The following is a 21,498-nucleotide window of genomic DNA, read 5'->3' as shown; positions in this document are numbered from 1 at the left end:
ATTTGCAGAGGAAAAGGACAGAAAACTACTCTGTTTCTCTCCTATTCACTGCAGTTGCAATTAAAGCACTTGAAAGAAACATTGAAACTTGTTTGCAAACACAATCCCGGTATGTTCTTAAGTTGTTGCAAAAAAGATTTTATTTCAAGGAACACTTCGCCATACCGTATCTATGCAGGCCGTCAGTACACACAAAACAGAGCAGTAACAGGCAACTTGAACAGTGAAAAAAATCGGTCCAGAATTAAAATCATACAGCAAGAGCCCTTCCTGGCACAGGCTCAGTTTAAGGTGGTTTGCCTCAGGAGCAGACATTTCCTTGGCTGTCTAAAAATGGTGCTCAAGTAAGCATGAAAGGGCTCAGGATAAATCACTCCCTTCAGAAATTCCAAGGCTGGGTCACAGCAGTTTGCTGCAATGCAGAACACAGACTCTATTCCTGAAGAGGAAAAAAATTAATAAAAAACAATTTTACATCAGGAGAAATATTTCAAAAATTGAATTTTAATCCTAACCAGTGGAGAGGAGAGTTCATTTACAAAATCCAGCTCAGTAAGATTCAGTAAGAACCAGACAGCCAGACATAAGAACTTTACAATTAAACATTTCTTAACCTATTCACTTGTCTAAGACTGATGGGAGCATCAAATACTCTTCTCTGCTAAAGGGGCTGGACAACACCCAGTAACTACATTGCAGGAGAAGAGCATTTAACACAGTGCATTTCACTACTTCTCACCTGTTTTCATTTGGAGAAACACAGCTTGAGTCTCTTCGGCATCTCCGAGTTGTCCAGTGCTCAGACAGGAACCCCACACCCCATAACCATTTACCAGATATTTTTAGAAACAGAGGCACAAAGTGCTTACTTTCTGACAAAACAGTATTCCTTGCTTTTGACTACAGGGTGACGTGAATTAGTTCAAACTAATTGCTTAATGGGGAAACTAGAATTAAAAGACTCAGCACCTCAGTAAGGTTACAAAACACTTACTGACTTGGAACTGGTTTACATTGACATCCAGGGGAGAAAAGCCAATTTGCTCTTAATAAGATACCTGTATCTTTATTTTCTCCAACTCATCTGCTAATCTACAAAGAATGAGTTATGGAAAGAATGACAAGCAGAATAAAATGAAAGATGATAGAGAACTCTTCCACAGATTACTTAAGTCAAGATATCAATATCCGAGATATCAAATTTAGGAGCAGTTCAGAGTGGAGAATAATGAGACTTTAACAGGTTTCACAAAATAAAAAATGTAAGAACACAATATCCTTTTTAGATTTAACATCATACGTAAGTTTGTTTATTAAAATGTCAAAGAATTTAAATTTTTCATCTAAAAATTAAATAGGATATTTCTAATGTCACTCCTTAGGAAGTACATTTTATAATTTTGGACAGAATTCCTCGTCAAAAAGAAACTGCATAAAGCAAGATCAAGATCAGTAGAAGTATCTTAGTAAAAACAAGTTTATTCATTCATATTTTAGGTAAATATGCAAATAGTCAGCAAAGCCTTTTTGCCATGACTGTAAACTTTTTATTTAAAAAAATTATGTTAAAAACCAATACAGTAATTTCCATTAATGTTCTAAAAAAGTTTGTTCACATCTTGAAAGAAAATACATTAGCAACATCTCCCAGCATCATCAATCTTTAAAAAAGTAAAACTCTAGGTGCAGAACATTTCTACAGTGTAGTATCTCTACATTTTAATTTAGTCACATGATTGAATATCATTCATCTCTATTGTCTCTAGACCATGATCAAGAGCATACCTTAAATAGAAGATATTCAATGATGTGTTACACATTGCCACAGATACTAACATTATTAGAAGAGTGCACAACTCAATTTCACTAACAAAGCAAGACCTTTCTATATGCTGCATTGTAACAATTAATTTAGCTATATGCCTTTAAAATCATGTATGTTTTCCAAGGAAAAATACTAAAAAAATCCATGGTCCAAATTCTGCTCCCACTTATATTCACAGGACATGATAAGCACCATCAAGTTGTAGTTTATAGCTGAAAAGCACAAAGAGAACGAGTTTGTTTGTGAGTATAAGGGAGAGAAGAACTTGCCCCATGTCTGTAAACATTCACATAAATCTGCAGTCAAAAGTGCCAGATAGGCAGCCTATCTGCAGTACAATTATTTCATTCAGAGGGGTGCTGGAGGCAAGGAGAATATTATGGAACCTTATTTTAGAGGCAAGTTAAAATGCTTTTATGTACTTTGGAAAGACATATTCTCAGCTAGCTAAACCATACTCCAGTAAAACATAATCCACTTCTACCAAATACAGTACAGCATCATTTCCTAGCTTTTTTGTTCAGACAAAGGAGTACTCAATTCAGCAGCAAGCCCATAACAGTATTTTGAAGCATAAGAAAAACCCCCACATACCTCTGACCTACCCTCCCCTTAACATACTGCTGATGCTAACAGGATATCTTCATACATAGGAAGAAATCATCTGAAAAACCATAAACTGACCTTGATTTGTACACACACAAGAAGTGTGCTTCTAGGCAAAAGGTCGTCTACAGCTTGAATTGTCTAGCTTCAGTCTAGATCTCAGTCTATATTAACCACATATACCATACAAAACATAACAGAAGGATAGGTGCTTATTCACACTATTGAGTATACTTGGTCTCCCTACTCAGCTTGACAGTCAGTTGCCCTATTTACAGAAACATCTGTTTGAATGCTCCTGATCCTGTAAGACACCAAACATTGAACTCTTAAAATTAAAGGAGAGTCAAGGATGCTCAGCAATTCACAGGATCAGACCCTGAATCAGACTGAATGCAATTCACAAATTAAATTTGACATCTGACACAGCCTCCTGGAAACATTTTACCCTCATGTTTTCCCTTTCTTTCCCCAGCTCAGATCATGCTCCCACTATCGCAGAGACAGCCTTCAAAGTGAATAGAATCAGGCTCTGTCAAGCAAACACTGCAGTCTTTATGCATTTACTGGTATTTACTGCCATCCACTCTGGGGCAGACTTGTTTGCAATGAAAATGGTGTTCCTGGTGTTGATGGATAGTTAGCAAAACCTTCAGGCTGAGCTGTATAGTTCTCCAGAGCAGAAGCAGAATGTGCCTTTAAGGAAGATAAGAAGTTAAGAAACAGCACTGACAAAAACAAGGAAACAAAAATCTAAATCAAGCAAAATTTCAGCCACAATACCAATCCTGCTCAAGCTAAAACAAATGGATTATATTCTAAAGTGTGCAAAGAATAGAGATGAGCAAGGTATCTATATAAAGATGTTAATCTGTAGTGCAACTATTGCTCTGAAATACCAGAGAATGAAAAAAGCAGTTGGATTAAGGGGGAAAACAAAGCAGTGTTAATGGCACCAGCTGATTTGGAAAGCACAGCTTAATCAGAAGCTGTAATATTTTAGTGACTCAACTTTCCTTTTCTTCATTGCTCAAGTAAATAAGTGTTAATTTTAGTGAGTGGATCTTATAAATAAGAATAATTACATTCCCTCAATGCAATCTGCATACATTTCTACAGAACAAATAGACTCCTGAGTTGCAAAAGCATGGTCTAGGTGAAGTAACTTGTTTCTTCCAATCCCCTGATATTCAGAAGATATCTGACAATATGCTGCACTTAGACACATGCTTCACTTCAACAACTGATGTGTCACAGAAGAGAGCAAACATTAAGACACTCAGCTCTCTCTTTTAGTATTATGTAGAGAAGGTCAAATTTCTTACAAGAGTCTGTACAGAGGCTGTTTTTAACAAATGACAAGCTAAACATATAAACACAAAATCTGATTATAGTTTCAGTTAACTTGTGTAGGCTGATGGGTGAAACAAGTGTTTCATGGACAAGAGATGATGAAATTACACATTACCCAAAGCCATTTCAAGCTTATATTACAATTCTATCTGTGGGAACTATCAAGAGAAAGGCACAACCACAACAGACACAAACTCAAGACAATCTGACTACATGTGCAGAGGCACATAACTCACAACAAACGGTCCACAGAAATCTGTAAGTTATCAGACTGGAACTGAGCACAAATTTTGCAACAGTATGATCAGCTAATTAGATTTAACACAAACCCAGCAAAATAATAAATTTGCATTATCTTTTCTTTTACTTCTCTCCATTTTACAAAAAGTTTTAGATAATGTTTTCATCTCACTTATGCATTGTACACTGGCCTTAACTAAGAAGTTAGCACAAGTTGTTTTTTATCATGATCCTTGTAATTAGTTCTCACACAATTTAGGGGTTTTAATAATTTACTGATTTAAACTAATCCCAAAGAGTTAGCAGGCAAGTACATGCTCAAGAGATCACTGGAAGTAGAACAGTACCAACAAATAGGCACATTACCTGTAGTAGTGCTGACTGTGCAGCTGCACTGTGCTGCAATTCCTGTAAGGAAGATTGTGCGGCACTTTGGGGAAAGCCAGGGATACCAGGGAGAGATAAAAGACCAGGAAAAACTGCATTTCCTGGAGTCTGTAGTCCAGAAGCCAAGCTGGAAGAATGTCAAAATGAGGCTATTATTAGGAACATCTGCACCATGTTTTATTCTGTTTCTCTTTCCATAAGCTTATGTCTATATAAATTACAAAAGCAGTTCTTTTCTAAATCTCAAAAGGCCAGAATTTCTAAACCGAATTCCAGTCTCCACCCATGTAAAAATTATTCATACATACACAAAACAAGATTGTCTGGAACACACCTAAGGGGACTCAAAATGTTTTGTACCTCAATTGTGCTGATAGTTGGCACTCAAAAAAAACTTTACAGACAAGAATTTATGCTGACGACTTCCTTAAAACATGTAAGATATTGGCTGCTATTACCTGTGTGTGTCAATAGATGCCCACATGGAATCCAATCTTGTAAAACCTCACCTGGGAAATAAAATCACTGAGGACCTCACTGGATTAGACTGTCATACCAGGGACTATGAGGCCAACCTGTTTAGTCACTACCGTATCAGCTTCTAAAAACATGTTGAAATCTAGCAGTGAGCTAACTTTTAAAAATTATTAACTTTTAAAAAAGTTACTGCAATTAGTAACTATGAGTGAAAATATTGTCTACACACCTAAAATAAAATCAGTGTTTTGTTGATGAGAAAAAGAAATAGTTCTGACCTCCTCCAAAAACAGTAACATACCCAGCCTGTGCCACAAGTGCAGAGTTGAAGTTTGAGCTAAAGGCCGAGGCAAACCCTGGCAGGACCGGAGCTGGAGATGGGGCTGTGGCAGCTGCCGGCAACGGTGCAACTGCTGCTACTGCAGAGGATGCCTGGAGGCCAGGGAAAGAAGGGAGAGCAGGAGTGACAGAGGGTGTGTTAGAGACAGGAAAACCAGGGAAGGATGGGTTTGATGATCCCAGAGGTCCCTGGGCAACAGAAAAAAGGGAAGGGACAGCACTGGACAAGTTAAGCGAGAAGGGTGGAGCAGAGACTGCTGCGGAGGCGGCGAGTCCTGAGAGCACGGCGGCGGTGGAGCTCACATGGGGGGCGGACACGGCCGAAGCGCTTGTAGCCGGAGTGGCCAACAGAGACCCTGGGAGAGTGACGGGCGGGGTCAGTGCTGGGTTACCAGTAAAGGCAAAGTTACTGGTTAGAGACGTGAAAGGAGGAAGTCCATTGAACACGGGGGCAATGGGAGCAGAGGAGCCATGTGGGGCGAGGGGAATGGAAGCCAGAGAACTGGAGTTGTTCAGAGGAGCACTCAAAGAGGAGAGCCCTGACAGCGCTGGATTCAGGGAACCGGGTAAGCTGACGGGCACTGAAGCTGCTGAGGTGTACGCACGCCCGAGCCCTGACAGTCCTAGAGCACCATGAGAAGGGCTGGCTGAATGAGAAGGACCTTTGAAGGCCGACAGGGTAGGACTCATGGGTTCTGTTTTGACCAGAACTGGGATACTTGTGGCAGCTGGGGCTGATGAGAGCTGCTGGTCGGGATTAGTAGGACTTGTGCCATGCAAGAGGGAGGCTGATGAGCCACAGTTGACTGGCATAATCGATGGTGAAGTGGTTAAAGGTGACTGTGTAGGCAATGTGGGAGGAGTGGAACTAGAATTGGCTACAGATGGGGATGGAAGACCTGGAAAAATAGCCAGCCCAGGTGTGGAGGAACGCTGTGTGTTGGGGGTGGCTGATGGAGCGTAACATTTGTTGACAGAGGAAGTGGGAGGGTCAGAGCTTTGATTAGCAAGAGCAGATAAAGAAGCAAGCTCACTTGTCACAGCAGAAGGTAAAGCAGATGAATTGATTAATGAAGTGTCATGTGATGTCAGAAATCCCTTTAAGACAGACAAAATTGGGTTAGGCAAGCTAAGCGAGCCAGGAATGGTAGTGGCAGGAGAATTAGCAATTGTAGATGGAACAGGACTAGAAATCCCTTGGGCATTGGGTGGCAAGGACAAAGGGAGGCCAGCAAAGACCGATGACAATGGAGCAGGATTATTAGCGGAAGCAACTGAAGAGGTTGCAGAGAAAGGGAGGCCAGCAAATGGTGTAGCAGCAGATGCGAAAGCTTCGCTGGGTGCAGGTGTGGCACATGGAGTGGAAGAACCTTGAGGAGCGGGCATAGCAGCAGGGATAGAAGCCAGCCCAGAAAAAACTGAGGGGATCGGGGTAGAGGTTGCAGTGTGAACAGATGTGACAGGGACACCAGGCAATGAAAGGGATTTGATGACAGTAGGGGTTGGGGTGGATGGCTGAGATGTATGGATGGAAGAGGAGACCTGTCCTGGGAAAACAGGAAGGACAGGGGTAGACATGTTCATCCCAGAGATGAGTGGAGTTGCAGGTGCTAATGGATGGCTTATTGCCTTGACAGGTGATGGGGTAGGGACTGGAGTAGCAGCAGGTGTTGAAGGATTAGAACCATGAGGAGTAAAGAGCTGATTCGTTTGTGCAGAAAAAGCTGCAAAGAAACAAAACCAGTAAGAATACTTGAAACTGTCAGAAATGTTTGAAATAAACACAAAAACATTTTATACAGCATTTCAAAATATGATACACAGGCAATAGCTAACACACAATGTCTACATATAAACAATGAACAGCGAGGCCTATGAAAACACACCAAAAAGGTACACACAAACACATCACGCAAATCATACACCATGTGGGCTAACACTCCTTTTTAAAACACTCTGTGACATCTGCTACCTCTTCATGATCTCATGCAGAACAGTTAGAAACTCAAATACACTCCGTAAGAACATCTAAGTGATACAGGTAAACACCCTCCCTCTGGTCCCTAACATTTGGCAGTACCCAAATCAGATCTAATATTCCATCAGCATCAGATCACCTGGGCTCTTCTGCATCCACTCTCACTGAAGGTCAGAATTTCCTTCAGAACCAGTTAATTCAATGTATCCTGATTTCAGAGAAGTTTACTCAACAACTGAAGAAAGCTGATTTCAGGTGCTTGTAGTTTTCTTTCCTTCAAAATCAGGTCATTCTCTTCACTGTGCTTCCTTCAGATTTTGATTCTAAGAAGGTACACTTTGAAATTCATTTATCACACTACAATATTAAACTAACATTGGCACTTGACTTTATCGAAAAGTACTTCTAGAAGTCTTTAGTTAGGTGTCTGTAATAAAGGCAAGCACCTGCCACTAAAAGTACCAGCTTGTGTCAATCCTACAAAGTAAGTTAAGAGACATCAGTCAAGCTGCAGGAAAACAGGCAGGCTCACTGTTAATGGGGAGGTGGAGGTTAATGGAAAGGAGCTGCATTTATGAACACTGGCATGTCAAGAGTCTCGATATGCCTGCCTCTAGTTTCCTGTGGAACATGAATATGTTAATAAATCATTCCTCTCAAACAACCCTTGTGCTTTATTTAACTTTTGGAATAATCTGTTCAAATGTAAGCAAGACACTCATCCAACCAGTCAAACTCACCACCCATAATTCTCTAGCAGCCTACATGTCTCTCTTGCCTGATTTCTACACATAATTCTACACACAAATCCAGAAAATTATTATTTAAAATCTTGGACCTAAGTTCATATGACCAACTCCTATTTTGTATATGTTGAAACTCTAAAACAAGTAAATCTGCCAAAAAGCTATTTCTTTTGACATACTCTTTTCAAAAAAGCCACAGACTGCCCAGCTCTGGATTGTGTTGTTTTCTCATTCTATTTCCAAGCCGAAGACTCGCCTAAAGATAACAGTTATTCAATCCTGACAGCTGAGATAATCATGAATGAAATACAGCTGCAGTAGAATTCAGAGCTGAACTTTTCCTAAGAGAATGTTTCATTCCTTACACTGTATTTATTTAGCTGTATGAACTAACTTTGTAAAAATACATGCACACTTAGAGAAGGGTATACAAGAATGAAGTGATTCTTCAAAACATTTCTGTAGAACCATCCCTGGACATAGAGAAGGAAAGACAAAACACGACTTTTTTTTTGGTCCCTAGGAATATTTACAGTAGCTAAACTTATCACAGTCATTTTATCTATATGCAGTATTTGCTAATATGCCTGACTCAATGGTCAGTAAATTCTCAGGTTGTCAAATCTAATAACATGTTATCAAAGCATTTTTATAAGTAGTTCCTAATAGGATTATTTTGCTTTGTACCAAGTGTACAAAGCACCACACAAATAATAACAATTTAAAAATACACTATTGTCCTGGTAAAAAGAACAGGATCTTACAGGGTAAGATGAAAGTGCAGGAGACATAGCTGGATCTAACACTCTGGGATAAGACATTCAAAAATCTCTAAATCTCTCTTGTATTCCTACCTTCTTATTGCAACTGATCTATGAAATTAAAATGTCAATGAGTTTTCCAACAGATGTCCAGAATTTTAAAAATTGCAAAGATTTACTGAAGTATTTAAGTGCATGAACATTGTGAATGGTATTTTGATTTAGTTTGTAATACGATTTCCTCACATACTTATAAAGAATATAAAAAACTTTGATAAACGAACACACAAAAGAATGAATTTTAATGTTTCAATGCTTCTAAGTACAAATGTCTGATGATTTTTTTTCTCCACTCTCAAAAGAGATTCTATTCCACATACTTAGTGGCTGCATACTTGGAAGCTTATGAAGATCCCACTAAACAAGTTGTTAACATTTTCTGAACAAATAACAAAGATACAATACACACAAAAATCCCCTGTGGATTTGCAATTTACCTTGATTTTGGGAAGGTTTTGCCTGGCTGGAAAGGTCCTCATTTTCTAAACAGAGAACAGCAGCTTGTTATTGAAAGGCAAATGAAACTCCAGCAGTGAATGACCCACTCCCAGAATGAACCAGGAAATACAGCATGAATATTTTTAAAGATATGCATGCTTTACCTGATACCGCTTGATTAGCAGTGTATGGTGGAGGAGCTGGTAAGCCTGGAGCTATGACATTGGCCATTGGAACTAAGCCAGCATTGTTGTAAGCACCTAAAATAACAAAGGCAATACACATCCCTGTTGTCAGAAGAATCTGTATCTAGATGAACCAGTAAGCATCTTCACCTTTAAAAAAATATTTTCAACACTGTAAGACATTCCTTCATCAAAAAGCCAGACCAGTTAATTATCCAGGCTGGATGCTGGCTTTTGCCAATGTCTGCCTGAAGGCCATGCATTGTGATCCAAATTTTACTAAGGGCAATTCTCTTAAGAGAGCCTGAGAAAAAAGTTTCAATTTCCAGTTCCATTTTGCCTGAAAAAACTCAAAGGGAAGGAGTAATACAGTGTCTGCAGCATCATTGGTTCCTTTCCTATTCCTAATTTAAAGGCTGTTACAACTCCTTCTTCAGCATTAAAGCTGGACAAACAAGGGAGCCAAACACAGATCAGTAACCATCACCCTTTAACACTAGCCAGGAAATTCTGAGAAAAAACAATCCTTCTCAAATACTTAACTTAGTATTCTTCAATATTTCTTTAAAAGTTAAGAAATTCAAGTGGGTTAACAAAGTATTTTAATATAAAATTCTTACAGCAATTAACATATTAAATATATCTTTTTTCCTCTGTTATTTTTTGGAGCACCTGAAACAGTTGTATTGCTGTGGTATACAGTTCTGATGAAACACATCTGAATTTAAATTGCAGGAAGACAGACACATTTTACAGTGGCCCTGAATTAATAGTTTAAGAGCATAAGAACTCGGGCTTCATGGGAAAAGGTAGCACTTGAACAATACTCAAAATGCACTAATTTGTCATATAGAAGTCCTTTCTGATTTCATACTTTCATAGTAATTCCACCTGATGCCAAGATTTCTTGCACAACTCTTGCCTGAAAATCAGAAAAGCAACTAATAATCACTGTAGCACTCAGCAAGGAAATGTTCAAGAGGCAAAAAACAATTCAGCACCACTGACTGAAAACAATCACATTCAATAGTTTCAGGTCAGCATCTGCAATCTCATTAAACTCATACACACATATATATAATTTCACCAGTTATGAGTTCTGTTGTCACAAGAGCTTTCTTAAAACACATGTTGCAGCCTAGTAAGGCCCTGAAATCTGTAAAGCACTTTCATATCCTAAAACTGTATTAATATTTCTATCCTGCCGCAGGCCAAATTTTGTGCTTTAAGGTACTTTGGATAGGATTTATTCAATATAAATTTGAGTTAGTCTGCAAGTTTCCTGTACAGTTTCTTCAGAACAAGTAATTTTCTGGGCATAAATAATCAATCAGTCTTATTTTAGCCACTAGTAGTGCCCATTTTTCTAAAATGACTATAAAAAGACTTGCACACATCAAGTTGATTAGATGACTCAGCCTTCAGCATGCTTGATAGGAGTTCTGCTTCACTTTCTTATCAACTCCCTGAAAAACTCTCTGAAATCCAAACATGAATGAAATGCAAGTGTCCTAACCCGAGCACTCCTTGTGTTGTAGTACAGAATTTCAAGATTAGAAAAGGCTTTCAGCTGCCTGCCAGACCTGAATCTGACTACTTTTAAGTATTCTAAGCTTTCTTCCAAAGAAAGAGCAATTGCCTTGCCCCCTTCCAAAAATCTCTTGAGTCTAACAATTGATGCAGCAAAGAGAGGAGCTTACGAATAAAGGCTCAACCTTACTTAAGGCACTAGGCTAGAAATAGAGCAATGGCAGGGAAAAGCAATCACTATTTCCTTTCTGAGACTGAAATCTACTTTTCTTTTAGGAAACTGTTTACTCTCCATTATGATGGACCAAAGGCAAAACTGAAGGCAAGTGAGAAACAGATTACAGCCCTTCAGCATGTTCCTACAAAGTTCCACCTAATTCAGGGCCGTGGCTGACCATATCCCAAGTTGGGTTCTACAGCAACAAGTCAGACTTGTCAAGCCAAAGCCCAAGCCTTGGCCAAATGTTACAACAAAGCCAAAGCCCTTGTCTTGTTTAACATGAACAATACTTCCCGTAAATTAAATATTTTGTAATCAGAACAGGATTGTGAATTTTTCTTATGGATGTTGGAAAAAGCAGTCAGTATATTCCTCTTTTTATCAATTCTGCTGTCATGAAAGAAAAGGTAGAAACCAGTACCTAGAGCATGCTCAGGGAGCAGAAGCCAATTTCAGATATGACCATGGTCAGAGAAACCAACACTTGACATATTGCTTAAAAGGCAAATGCACAAACAATAGCATCAAGCTAGAACACATAGAAACCTTACTTGGTGCAATAGTTGCATGTGGCCGACATGGTGGGATGGGGTATGGAACTGGTTTGTGTGGATTGTACGTTGATGGAGCCTACATAAAGAAAAAAACAAATGGAAAAAGCAATAGTGAGAGCATTAGGTAATGTTTCTCAGTCAAAGAGCTAACATTCAGATACTACTACAGACAGGCATTCTTTCCTACAAATATAGGTGCTATAAATTTTTTTCATAATATCCATAGTGACTGCAAGTCTTTCTGAAAAGAGTGAAACAAACTTCACTAGGATATCTTTAGATTTTAATAGAAAACTGAGCACAAGTGGGAAAGGGAGCTCCTTTCTGCCTTGCAGTTCTCATATTCTGCAGTCTTGGACTGGCTTCTCATTTTAGAGGTTTAGCACATTTAAAACTAGCAAATATTTCTGAAGGTACCTACTTTTAAAAAATCACACAGCTTTGTGGGAAGCATCTCATAACAGAAGTGATAATAAAACATTTGGACAATACTTCAGAGTAGTAACAGGTTCACTGAAAGGTTGTCCCACATGCTTCAAAATTTTGAAATACAGATCAGCTGTGTTGTTAAGAAACAAGAACTTCTTTCTAAGGCACTGCTGTAATTCAAGTTTCAAAGATGAAGGCATTTTCTGTGTTTATGTGAGAAATCCTCAGAGAGCAGCTAGTGATGGATTACCAAAAATGCTCTTAGTTTTCTCTTCTGCAACTGTAATTTTAATTGTCTTCAAATGTACAAACATTGTATCCAGCAGAGAATCTTCTCCCTCTACACATAAAAACTAGAGCTCATTTTCCAAGTTAAATAAAAACATACTAGATCATATTCATTATAGAAGTTTAGCTTCAATTAAATTGCTGCTCTACAGACTTCTTGCAACACAACAGCATTGTATAAAAAAGCCTTGTTGAATTGGCTGGTAGTTGTTTTGGGGATTTTTAAAGGGTCATCTATTTATTAATTTTTACACATACTGGTTTGGATGGTCCAAGTATACGGGCTGCTATTCCTTTTCCTTCATTAGTACATTCTTCTGTGTCCTTTTTGATAGGGGTTCCCTGAAACAAAAGAAAATTAAACCAAGCATTAATTTAGAAGCAAACCTTGCTGTACGATTTCACCATATTTCATTTTTTTTCTGAACTACATTTGAGTTTTTGAACATTCTGAAAGTAACCATGTTTGTCAGGAAAAAAAAACAACAACCCAACTAACTGCTATAGGCTTGTAAAGAAATGATTAAGAGCATTCCAATAGCTTGGTTTGTAACACTGAGGTTTTGTAAAGAGAGATGTTTTTAAACAGTGCATGTTGATGATGGAATTCTGCATTTTGATTTGTGGACATGATAATATTAATTCCAGTTAATTTTGCTGTCCCTTAAGTGTTCACAGGAAATGCTTGACATGCTTAAGAGCCACACTGAGATTAGCAGTAGTACTGGAGTGACCATACTAGGTCACCTTATCAACCTACCAGCAAGCCTCTCGACACCTCTCCTAATTCTGCCAAATATTGCTGGAGTTTACAATGTTTTCCTGATATTTAAATGTCTTATTTGTGACATTGTTCAGGTAATCTTTACCTGAAGCAGCATAGAAACAATGGGCAAATAAGAATAATGCAAGTTCCCTATAAATGTGGAAGGGGGTAAAACAAACAAACAAACAAACCCAACAAATGTATTTTGGTTTTGATTCCACTCCTCCTTCCATGTATATGAATTCTGGGTTTGCTGATAGTACAATAAATCTTAAATCAAAGTTCATTTGTGAAAAGCAAAAGCATAGGATCATGCTTACTGGAAAAATTCCATTTATGCGGCTTGGTTTGCCCTTGGGATAAGGATTGCCAGGAATCATGCCACAGGATGATATCATAGCATGAGGAGCCTTACAACCTGTTTTTGAAGCCTGCAAAATAATCAAGAAAGAACATAATTTGCTATCAAATTCAATGCTCTAAAGAAACTAGTTACTATTTCACGACATTTAGACTGCATGAATCAACCTACATGGAACAACTGAAGTCTGTGTCTCAAGTCTTATTCCAAATAATCCAAATAGTGTAAACGTCTACCAAAGCCTCTCTCTGTTTACACTGAATTTGGGCTTAAGCACTTGGTGTTCTCTAAAACGAAACACAAACTGTTTCCTCCAGCATTGGTTGCAATTCTGTATCCCTTTTTCCATATGTTCCTAATGCCTGACAAAAGCTTCTCCTTTTGTTGCACATGCTCTTACCTTTTTGCAGTTGCTTGTTTCAGCTTGTCTTACACCAGCAGCTCCCAGAAATCCTCATGCTAAGCCATGACCCCACAATGACCACACAGATACAATCCTAACAGAACCAAGGATATTAGCTTATCTTGATTACCTGTTCAAGAATTCTTCTGCATCTTTTCTTCTCTGACATATTAATTCTGAACAGATCTTCAATCAGACGATAATTCTGAGCATCAACAATGTTGCTGTAAGGACATTGACAGACAATTACTGCCATTCCACTTGCATAAGCTGAAACAATGCACCACTGAAAAGTGACCCACACTTAGCCACTACCCAAAAGCACATTAAAAAAACATAATTAGTTCAGATCATAATATTATTATTATTAAAGTACAAATCCTAGGCTTAAATATGGACTTCAATACCTGTAAGTAAAACATGGTATTAGAACTAAATATCAATACAGAATAATGGATGATGATGTCTAAACTTTATTTCAAGAGTAAGTATGTAGAATAAATGAATTTTGCATCACAACAGTGATGACTTGAGACTCAAGGCATCAAAAGTTCACTAGAAAGCTTTATTACTACTAACACACAATTCCTAGCACAGCAGAAAACCAGTAGCTACTCAATTTGCCACTGTTTCTTGCCAGTCTGGTGGAAAAACAAGTTTTCATCTAATTTAATTTAGGATGAAAAAGATAATTCCTGGTAAATTTCTCTAAGTTCTGCAGAGTTAGTGAAAGCCTTCATATAGTTCCAAAATGTACTCCTCCTCTCTCTTCTTCCTCAAACAACACTAGACACACCAGAGAACAAAATATGTGACTATAAGGAGAGACTAATGCCTGCTTCTATCCAACTTATTCAAAATTCTGACCAATTTTTTTACCAGCACTTCTCTATCAAATATTACCCATACCATCCAAACTACTAGAAATACAATACAGTACCAAAAAGGGGGATTCCTCAAAGAAGGATATTAAACAGAAATTAAATCAGCAAAACATTGAATGAAGACATGAAAAACACCTAAAAGAATAGTATGAATGAGCTTTCAGCTTTGTTCACTATTTCTGATTAATGAAGTAAGCAGTGCATAGATTTGGGTTAGGATTTACAATCATGACTCCATTACTTTGCTTTAGTACTGTAGAAATTCTACAGCCAAGGAAGTTATTGTGCTTTCCCTCCACATCAGCTGAAGTGTAGCAGTTGAACAGTCCAAGGGCTCCAGTCTCATTACAAGAAGGTAACAGGTTAGTCTTGTGTGTCACTACCTTTCCTTTGGCTATCGTGTTTTGGTTTGGTTTGAAATAGACTAGGAGCATTGACATGGCACCCTTAAACTCAACTCCTAAAGCAAAACCACGTCTGTATCCTCAGTCTTAACCGTTTTACGGATATTTGTACCATGAAATTATATACCCAGGAAGTTCAAGCAGGCAGTAAGACAGCATTCATAGGGAAGGCAGATATTCTTAAAGCAAAAAAAACCCCTAAATAACCAAAAAAAGAGAATATTTTATAAAATGAAAATCCCCTGAATCAAGCAGAAGAGTTCCATTTTAAATATGTGTAATAGACCCTTTGAAGCAGCTCTGTTCACTAGGAAAACCCTAACTTTCTCTGTAAATAAAAATTTAGAATATCTATTTTCTTTATAGAAAATAGATTTGTCAGTTTATGAGATCTATTTATTTAACTCATTTCTACAAATGTAATATTTAGAGGACTTTTCAAAAAAGGGTCAATTCCCAGAATTTCCTGGTCTCAAGTCTTCTGGATTTCAGTGAGCAGAGAAATAAGGTTAAAGCTCTCTTTGTTCTCTATAACATTTGAAGACCACAGTAAAAACACCATCAAAAGTGCAAGTCTTCCAGCAGGCAGAAGCTCATATAGCAGCAAGAACTATGGAATTTTCCACAATCTATAATCATTGGTTGGAAGGACCTTAAATATCATCTAGCTCCAAAGCCCCTTCAGGTGAGCAGAGTGACCTCTTATTCAGGTTGCTCAGAGCCCCATCCAGCCTGGCCTTGAACATTTTCAGGTATGGAAACTTCTCCAGACAACCTGTGCCAGTGCCTCACCATCCTCACAGCAAAGAATTTTTTCCTAATATCCACTTTAGATCTACTCTTTTTCAGTATGAAGCCATTCCCTTGTCCTGTCATTACACTCCAGTTCTTTTGCAGGGTCCCTTCAGGTACCAAAAGGCTGCAATTAGGTCACCCTAACTCGTTCCAGGCCAAACAAACCCAGCTGACTTCTACAACATCTGTTTCTAATTATTACTTTAAACAGCTCCATCAGTAATGGATCTCTGCTTTACCTTAACCAGGCACAGTGCTTCCTTCTAAGAGATCTAAAGTTTTATGTCCTCAAACATGAGCCAAACCAATACAAGTTAAGGAACACAGCAGAAGAGATACTTACGAAGCTAAGATTTCAAGGGCAATAAGTTTATCTTTACTGAAGGTGAAGCAGTTGAGAATATTAACCATTTTTGATGCTGGAACTGCCACTATTTTCTGATAAGAAAGAAAGAAAAAAGTGTGTATAAAATAAAACAGCACAAGTATTTTAAACTCAGAATACAATTCAGTAACAGCTTCATATGGTATATGTCAGTAAACTTTTAATAGCCTCTCCCTCCCACTGGGAAGGAGACTGTACAATAAATTATGAACAAGCACCTCCAAAAAGCACTCATCAAAAGCAAAGAAATCAGGAGAGTTAACAAGTGTTAGAAAGGGTTACTTCTCCTTCTGTGATACACAGGAAAGTAAAAAGTCACTTTAGTCAGAAAAGATACCCCAATTAAAAGTATGAAATTTCACAGCTTGGTACCACTGAAGGAGATGAAGAAGAAACTTTGAAGATTTTGAAGGGTATATTGACTCATCAGTTGAAAAGTAGGTGTCATAATATTAAAATGACATTAAGAGAGCAAATTTATTCCACAAGATCATGTCACAAGAACTTACATGTTGTAAAGCCTTTATTGCCTTAAGCTGTGGTTCTGCCCAGGAGAAGTATCTCAGTAATTCAACAACCTGCAACAGTAAGGCCTTCCATTAATCTTTCAGGTATTTTAAAAATGTATGCTAACAGCATCAATATGACCTCTCCACTTTTGTAGCACATTGGTATAATGCTAAAAAACATGTTTGTGATGGCTGATTGTCAGTGCCTACCAGCATCTAATCCTCTATTACTTTCTAAGTAAGCACCTAAAATTTCTATTTTATGAGATGAAAATACTTAAAACATTTACTTTCTGATATATACTTGCACATATAAATAACAATACCGCTGTATTAGAATAAGGGAAAAAAATAAAATAAATCAATATCTCTGAAAAAACTTATCAACTATCAGGATCCCAAACAACATATTCCCAAGTATACACCAAAAAAAGCCAGCAGGAAAAGAAAGAGGAAAAAGAAAATCTACATATTATCATGTTATACATTATCTCTATTTAGACAATACACACAAAACAATTATAAATTCTATTATGATAAATTTATACAACTTTCCAGACACAAAAAGAATGAAAATGTAGTGATTTTTATGACAAAGCAACTTAGAACTCTTTTTAATGGTGTCATGCTGATGTGATAACAAGGAATTAAATCTCCTCAATAAATATGAAATGCTAATATGATCGGCCTCAGTATGACTCAAGACAAACTCTGTGTATTACTGAATATACAAAAACAACAGCTGCCATTAAACCCGTAACAGTGTTGACTTTACCTGTTCACTGGAAAAGTATCCATGAACATATTCAATAGCTTTTAATTTGTACTCAGTCAATACAGCCTAAAAGATATAGAAAAAAAAGGATTCAGGATTAGTGACTCAAAAATCATAATTATAGCACAACCATCTGCTAATCTATTAATCTAAAATCTGCCCCTACAAAGTGACATTTGTATCAATTACATTGCAGCATTTTGAAGTAACAGTGTATTTCTTAGATAACTGAGAACATTGAAAAGCAGGAAGATGTGATTTAATTCTTCTGTTAAAAAATACTCATTGTTTTATTTACTTGATTTTGCTTTTTCATTGTTGCTTATAACTGCGCTGAGAGAACACCATCACTCTTCTTTTTGCTCCAATGATTTACATCAACTTAAACAAGATAATGCAGTTGATGATTCAGGCAATTATTTTGTATGGCACTTGTAAACTAACTGACAAAGTATTTTACTTCAGTGACTTTATGAAGAAATTGGATAACGAGTCTATACAGACAGAATTAAATATAAAACAAAGCTTGGCCCAGAGATGGATACTGTCTTATCACTATCCTTATGGGTTCCAAGTTTTAACATGCAGTCATACCAAACAAACAAAGCACAGTACTTCAATGCAGCACTACTGGTCTTTTGACTCAGTGGCCAGACAGTTGTGTTGATAACCATGTGAGCTGTCTAACAGCCAGGACTTCCTCCCTCCCCTGTACCCAGCCCTGTGTGACAGTACAAGATGTAAAGAAGACAGCTAACAGCTAAATTCCTGCCCCAAGACAGTGAAAACACCTTTCTTCCATAGTTTCCAAGTCCCCTGCTAGATCTCATGTATTCTCAAACCACCTTTAGCTTTACCCACACACCCACTTCTATTTTCCTCCCAACAACCCTCTTCCTTTCTGTACCTCATTAAGAGACAAACTACCAGACACACTGAAGTCACAGGGGAGAAAGAATTTCTGCCTTCATGCTCATTTTTTTTCTATTCCTTCCTCCTCCTCATATGTTTTGGAAAAAAGCATGGTATGTCTTTTTTACTGAAATAAATGTTACTCTCCCTTCTTAAATCAACAACTTAATGACTTTATAACAAGAATACAAACAGAAAGCACTGCTATGCATATTTATGGAAGGAACAAACAAACAAAACCCCCAAAGTTTATTTTGCTAGGACTTGTAAACACATACAGGGAAAAACAGAAGTAAGCTACACATGAAGGCATTTAAATAATTGTTCCTGTTAACTGTAGGACTGAAAATGGAACATGCCAACACAACAAACTTGTAAATCACATAATAAAGAAGATTCTACCACAGAACTAGAAATTAAGCTTAAACAAAAATATAGCAGCAAAGACACAAAACCAGCATTTGGACAATGAATGTTACACCACAGCAGCACAACTATTATGAACACACACAGCACTGGTCCTTAGATCAACAGGGAGTTGGAATACAGGAATACAAGCAGATAGCATAGAGGTAACATAATTGCCTAAAATCACATGCCTAAAGCCTTTTGTCTGAAGTCTTTAGTAATCACAGAGTGTATTCTGAAGGACTGCACTGCAGTAATATAATTGAAACGTTACTCCCTCCCACCATCAATCATCAGAGAAAACATTCATGTACTAGTTGTTCCTTGATTTTTTTGTGGTCCCCAGATTTTCCATACAAATTCATAAGGTGGGAGGGAAGTCCACACCCTGAAATATCTTAGATTGTCTTGTTTTTAGCTATTTTATGAAAGAGACCTTATGACCATGACCTTATGCAAAAATATAGTTATGATAAGAAAAACACTCCTGGGGCTTCTGATAAACAGTTTTATACCTCAATATGGGTTTATACCTTGATATATTGCAAAATAATAATACTGCAATTGCACCCATCACTGCCTCATGCTGAAGAGAAACTGAACTGAAACTCAACTCCAGTACCCAAGTCCAAATAAAGGAAATTTACCTCTCCTAGACAAACCAACACAACAAAAAATTCTACTTAATACAAAAATGCTATGGAATGCTGTTGCACCACGAGGAAATCCCATCTGAAACAAGCCCTTCCTTGTCACACCAAGACACCTTCAGCAGGCAAACTGTTCTACTGTGACACTTAAATAACCTCTGCTTGACTACAACAAAATACATCATGCCAAGTTTCTGCTTCCCAGGCAAAACAAGAAACATTAATCTTAAAGGTTCTGATTTTTAATCTCCTTCTAGCATTCAGGGAATTGTGCCAACCACCAGCCTCAAGCTTTCCTCTTAAAATCAGACCACCATGCAGAGAGAAACCCGAGCCCTGCCAGACACGAGGAAGCCCAGGTCTGTATCTCTGCTCCCCACAACCTGCAGTATTTTGTTTGGAGAGTTTTTAAACAGGAGATGAGGAAGCACAGCTCAGAGCAAGCATCAAAAAGCAGGACTGACATCCCAGAGGAAGGAGGTGTGCACACAACAGTCACTCCTGAGCTGTGGGAGACGTAATTTCCAAAAAGGACTACAGAATGCAGCTCAGAAATCAGTGTTCTCACGTCCTGTTTGTGCATTGTACCGCCTAAACCAGCGTATAAAAGGTGGGTACTTCACACTGCCTCCGGACAAGCCAAGCAACCACAGCCCTTCCCTCAAATAACACATGCCTGGCTAATTTGGTTTTCTCCCTCATCTTCCTTGAAAGTAAAAATGCTGCAGTAACTTTATCCAAGTGCTTATTTCCAATGAGGGCTCAAGATCATCCAGACCCAACCACCCCTGCTATGAGCAGGGACACCTCCCATTAGACCGGGTTGCCCAAGGCCTTATCTCACCGGGCCTTGAACACCGCCAGGACGGGGGCATCCCTGGGCAACCTGTTCCACTGCCTCACCACCTCCACAGCAAAGAATTTCTTGTAAATATCTAAGCTAAATGTCCCTCTCCTTTCGATTTGTAGCCACTACTCCTTGTCCTATAGTCCATCACCAAATGATAGTTAAACTAATACACAAAACGAGAATTTACCTTCCTAATTTCATCCAGCACGGTTTCAAATGATTTCTTATCCATCTTGATTACTGCCGGCACTCAAACGCGGAGGAAATAATACTAGTGATAAAAAAAATCCTAAATGTCTTTGAGCATACAGTGGGAAAAAAAGGAATTAAAAAAATAAATAAATTAAAAATGCCGGGCACGGAAGGTGGCCGGGGCTGTCCTCGGCCCCGGGGATGGAGCGCTGCCCCCTCAGCAGCGGCGGACACGCAGACAAAGGCTCTCTCCGGGAGCCGCCGGGTGCGCCGCTCCCCGCGCGTCCCGCGGGCGCTCCGGCGGGCGCAGGGGTCGCGGCGGGAAGGGAAGGAAGGGAGGGAGGGAAGGGAAGGGCGGCAGCGGCGGCCGCCCCGCTCAGCACGCGGCACCGCGGCCCGGGGCGCCCGCGCAGAGCATCGCTCGCGGCGCCGCCGCCCTGCGATCCCGGCGGGCAGAGCCGGGGCGGTGGCGGGCGGCCCCGGGGGCAGGCGGGCCCGGTGAGGAGGGCGGCCCGGGAGCGGCGTGAACCCACAGACAGCGCACCCGCTGCGCCGGTCCCGCCTCCCTGCCGTCGCGCCCCTATGGCATCACAGCGCGGAGCGAAGGCCCTTTCCACGCTGGGCGACGATAGCGATGCCTGCACCGGAGCGGCGGGAACGCGGGGCGGACCCACCCCTAGCCCAGCTCCCGGCGCCGTGCCGGAGCGCTGGGCGCTGCCCCGGGGCACCGCCGCGCCCGCTCCGCGCCTCCCCTGCGCCGCCGCCCCCGCTCCCGGGCCCGGCACGGC

At 39.3% G+C, this 21,498-nt stretch overlaps 1 protein-coding gene across 2 annotated transcripts; it reads right to left on the bottom strand.

The window, feature by feature from the left end:
* Positions 1–122: 122 nt before the first annotated feature.
* On the bottom strand, positions 123–21,493 carry PROSER1 (proline and serine rich 1). Of its 2 annotated transcripts, none has more exons than XM_064408935.1 (13): positions 20,706–21,493; positions 17,699–17,764; positions 16,924–16,992; positions 16,373–16,467; positions 14,077–14,170; positions 13,503–13,613; positions 12,675–12,758; positions 11,697–11,775; positions 9,375–9,470; positions 9,210–9,254; positions 5,190–6,951; positions 4,391–4,538; positions 123–439 (listed from the first exon to the last, which is right to left on the bottom strand). In XM_064408935.1, exons 1-13 carry the CDS (start codon positions 20,748–20,750, stop codon positions 434–436), a joined length of 2,700 nt encoding a protein of 899 aa, XP_064265005.1. In that variant the 5' UTR covers positions 20,751–21,493; the 3' UTR covers positions 123–433. The 2 variants fall into 2 exon arrangements, with proteins under 2 accessions (XP_064265005.1, XP_064265004.1); XM_064408934.1 differs by lacking the exon at positions 123–439 and adding an exon at positions 1,525–3,127.
* Between the last annotated feature and the right edge of the window lie 5 nt (positions 21,494–21,498).

This window comes from Passer domesticus, chromosome 2, assembly GCF_036417665.1.
Source record: "Passer domesticus isolate bPasDom1 chromosome 2, bPasDom1.hap1, whole genome shotgun sequence".
Classification (NCBI taxonomy): Eukaryota; Metazoa; Chordata; class Aves; order Passeriformes; family Passeridae; genus Passer; species Passer domesticus.
This window is presented reverse-complemented; position numbering and strand designations above follow the sequence as displayed.